The 4,689-nt window shown below is 43.3% G+C and overlaps 1 protein-coding gene across 1 annotated transcript; it reads right to left on the minus strand.

Annotated features, from left to right (window-relative positions):
- Window positions 1-273: 273 nt before the first annotated feature.
- On the minus strand, window positions 274-3,101 carry LOC141908441 (uncharacterized). Its single transcript, XM_074798491.1, has 4 exons — window positions 3,089-3,101; window positions 2,544-2,672; window positions 1,046-2,077; window positions 274-659 (listed from the first exon to the last, which is right to left on the minus strand). Exons 1-4 carry the CDS (start codon window positions 3,099-3,101, stop codon window positions 274-276), a joined length of 1,560 nt encoding a protein of 519 aa, XP_074654592.1.
- Window positions 3,102-4,689: the final 1,588 nt, after the last annotated feature.

Below are 4,689 nucleotides of genomic sequence, written 5' to 3' on the forward strand. Positions count from 1 at the left end.
ATACTAATTATTAAAATGTCCTTAGGGCACTTTGGAGTACTTCTTACTAATCCGCGAACCTGGCGATAGCGTAGTAGCGAATATGGCGAATTTTTGAATAGAAAAGAACTTTCTGATTTACTCTTAATCGTCTGAGCGGAAACGGTTAAAAGTTTGGAGAACTGTTTAGAGTTTGTGAGCAGAAGACGAGAAATAGTTTCAGTATAATAAACACGTTAACTGTACACAATATGGATTTTGATATCGGTCGTTTCTATGCGACAAACCTTCAAACTAAGCCACTTCGTGTTTAGTAGATTTCTGATGTCGATGCACGCCCTCTAAACTGGAGAAATTCTTGCCGCATTCTTTACATTCGAATGAATGTAACTTCATATGATTCCTCAAACTGCTTACGTAATAGAACGTTTTACCGCATTTCGGGCAGTTCAGAGTCGGGCCCGTGTGCGATCGGCGGTGTATTTGTAAATTGCCCGGGTACGGGAAGCCTCGACCGCAGAAATCGCATTTGAAATGATCGGCTCCGTATTGGGCGTTGATGTGCTCGCGTAATGATCGATAATCTTGAAAATGTAGGTCACAACCTTCGCATTTAAACGGTTTCTTCTTGTCGCTGTTTTCGGCGGACGAGTCGCCATTTTGTACATCCGATACCTGATCTGCAAAACAAATGTTTTTACATAAGTTTTGAAAGCGTTGAGATATTTTCACATTCTTGATCAACAATGTTATTGATAAAACGACTCTAGGATTAAATTGACTACGTTTAAAGCATTAGCTGGTCGGATTTTAACGAAGCAAGTTTGGTATATAATATGTTTTACACGTGATGTCATGATTTTTAGCCCGTCAGTGCTGGAGACTTGCCATACATAAGATCAACAGATAATATGGATCCAGGGGATTTAGAAACTTCGCGGGTCCGTCATGTAAATCATAATCGTTAGCCAAACAGCATGCAGGCGCAGTCAAGTCAAAAAAGCACGTGGCTGCAAGACCTAGCGTTAGACCGATAAAAAAACGACTGTATGACTTGTCAACTTACCGGATAGTACAGAATGAGGAGATGCTCGATTTGAACCATTCGACTGTCGAGAAGTTTCATCAGGATTCACTGAATCTCTATTCGTTCCTCCAATTTCATTTAACGTCGATGAATTCGACGACGGCGATTTGGTTTCTAAAATGCTTTTAATTTGCGGATGATTCGAACTCAGTTCGTTTGCAGCAGCGGCAGTCGAGCCGGTCGCCGCCAGCTGATCAGACGATGGCGATGACGTCATTGATTTCTTACGCGCGCGAGCGGAAGTCGAACGGCTACGTCGTCGTTTGGAAGATGGCGGCGGTTTCGAAGGCGGTTTCAAATCGATTTTTTGATTCTCTTGCGCGGCCATAGCCAACAAAGACATGGCGGCAGAACCGTCGGCGTATAAGGCTTCTTCGGTGGCATTATTCAATCCCGCTCCTACGGAAGTTGGACTACAAGAGCTAGCCGCTCGAACACTCTCGAGAATTCGTCTGACGTGTAGCTCGGCGTCGGTTTCGGCAGCACCGTTCGACGTGTAACCGGCGCCACCTGCCGTCGATTCGGTACGGCGGAAGTTTTCCCGATATTCTGGAAGATTCAAAGCACCCATGATGTCGTCTTCGTTCTCGTCCGGGTATAGTTCCGGTTCCGGTTTCAACGCCAGATTACCGATGCTCATATCACGTGACGCGATGGCCACGTCTCGCGCGGCGGTTATCGGGTCGACATTAGCCTCGTTGGCCGACTGCGACATCAAACTTCTCAAAGCCTCCAACTGATAGCGATTACACGCGGCAATTTCACGCAGTCTTTGCTCTTGGAATTCGTTATTTTGACTCAAATGAGCGCTCAATGCCATCTGAGCGACCGTCGACAGGCCGGACAACAAATGACCGTTATGATTTGAAAACACGGACGAGTCTTGAGAATTTCGTTGATCGTCTGCCATATCGTTACCGTTCGCTGATGAAACGTCGTTTAAACCTTCAACTAAACCGGGTGTTTTTATGTTTCCAGACGCCGTCACAGAAATACAGCGCATTCTCTCACCTGTGAAAACAATGTGAACATAACGTATGCATATTTAATGGCAATGATGTATGTATCGATTCTGTTACACCTGCCCAGAAGTTTTTTTCCAATTTTCTATCAGTCTGCGTCGAATTGACAGTGGATTCATTCAGATCCGGAATATATATTTACGTGTATATGTATGTATGGAGAGAGTGCCATCGCGATTCTCACATTTCCAATCAACCTAAAACCCCCGCTACTAACGGAATGTACAGACTCTATCTTATCACGTATTTATGAGGCCAGACGGTTTGTTCGATGGCTCGACGACTGGTAAAATGCATCAAATTGACGAGACCTGTGTCGAATATACAGTAGGCCTACCGTAGCAGGAATAATCTCAGGGTGTTGGAGCGGGGGAGGGGAGAAGGGAGAGGGGAGGAGGCAGTGGAGGAGGCAGTTAGAAGAAGTTTCTCTCTTTTTGTCGGAAGTGGCCTCGTACCTGTGACGTCAGCGGCCCTGCGAAGTATATGCCATCGATACCAGGTCTCATCATCAGCGGCGACTATAATCTCATCCAAAATATCGAGATGTTCTTTCAGACATTCCTTCAACGATGATTTGGAAACTTCTGCAACGATATCAACATCAATAGATTAACAATTCAACTATTTGTAACTAGTTCCATCGTTATATAGATCGTGTCTACGGCTTGTACCGTGTTTGGGATCATGCTATGCTGCTGTATGCATGGGCCAGTCCTGGGCTTTGCCTTCATATCAGTTATAGTCAAGCCCGATATCGTCCATCGGTGATTGAGGATGTTGGTAAAGTGAGTATGGCGGTATATCGGGAGTTAATTGTAATTAGTTCCAAAACCGGCATACAGATGTTCCGTTCTTCGAAAATAATGGACGTAAAGGGGGTGGGGGGGGGTGGGGGGGGGGGGTGGCAGTTAATCGGGATCGGGGTGGGTTTGCAACCAGTAATGAAACACTACGAGTAGTGTCAAATTGTATCGTCACTTTATCTACAAGATGTACATACTCATCAGGGGCATGGTTTCTTAGCGTCGTTCAACATCGAAAGTACATCGCTGGTCCTTCGGTGGTGAAGCGCAGTTTCGTCAAACCTTTAGACGTCTGATACACCTTAAGATAAAATATAAACAATATTTAATCGGGTTAAAAACAAAAAATGAAATCGTTATCCAATCAGAGATGGGTATAGGTATCGGACAACAGGAAAGAGACTTGAGCGCTTTCTCGTTCCTATGGGACCGGACGGTCTACCTTTTATTTAGAGTAGTTTAATCTGAAATCTGATAAAAGCGGTCGGTAGAGAGTTACGTAGGTTACGATTGGTCTCTACTGATTCTCGAATTCTCTTGTATAGATCATGGTGCGAATGCTACATTACTTATTTCGGAATAGCTTTTAATACTGGATGATGCTGATCGGATGCTGGGTGGAGAGTTTGTAATCCGGAATTGTAAACCGGAATACGTGCAATCGAAACCTGTTTAACTGAATGAAAACCGGAATTCAGATTGGGTCGCGGTGATTCTGCGCACCATAAAGGACGCGTGGAGCTCATGACAGTTCCGCGATACCACCATGTACAGCACGGATTCCCGAGGGAGGAAACGTGACGTCACGCAACCGCCAGATTCAAATCCCCTCGAGGAGAGATAGATATACTATATTTAGGGCAGGGTTCGTATCACGGCGTTAACGAGTTCAAGGATGAAAGGAGGCGCGTAAAAAGAGAAAGAAATTGATGAAATCGACGAAAGAAATTGACCTTCATTAGCCGAGTTGTAATATATATGTATCATTATAAGTGATGATGAATTTGATTGTCCGTTGTTGTTTAATATTATTGTATACGTGGCTCTTATTTATCAGATAATCGATTCAGATGTATGTATCCGGAATACGTTAGTGGATGATATCACCCCCACGCGTGGCTGATGGATCTCTGTGTTGTTCTCGCTGTTTTTTCTATATCGATGATCGTTATTGATGTGCCTGGGTGTTATAGGCTCGCTTGCCAAAGTCGGAATCGATACGAGACCGACGCGCCACGACGTGGTTCGAACCCAGGCTAGATCTTAACTTTCCGAGCTTGCGGTTACATATCTATTAATTCAAACACATACCGTCCGATGACGATCAGAAACAATCAATCCAGATTAAAATTCGATTATTGTATATTATTTATTCGGTCAATATAATGGGTGAAGTGTTCTAGGCCTATATAATATGCGCATGCAATGCACGAAAATCAATATGGTACATTTGATATTGATTCCTTTGCAGATGCAACGAGCCCAACATAATATTACACATAACACATATGTAAGTCCCGTAGATCTTGAGTTGAGCGATTATCAAAAATGTACCGGTAAATCTCAGATTAAAGAATGTCGGTGAATTTCGTTATATATCGATGCTGATTTCAGAGAAAAGAGAATGTTATTTAGATAGAATTCACTTGAATTAGTTGAAATTTGAACAGCATCAGTTTTCGTGTTGCGGTGTCAAAGATTGCAACCGTACTTTCGGTCTTGTTAATTGTGAGAAAAGAAAAAGCCCTGTTTTAAACTTGGTTTCAACTTACTTTTTAAAACTAATTCTTTTTTCATA

This window comes from Tubulanus polymorphus, chromosome 7 (genome assembly GCF_964204645.1).
Source record: "Tubulanus polymorphus chromosome 7, tnTubPoly1.2, whole genome shotgun sequence".
In the NCBI taxonomy this organism is placed as follows: Eukaryota; Metazoa; Nemertea; class Palaeonemertea; order Tubulaniformes; family Tubulanidae; genus Tubulanus; species Tubulanus polymorphus.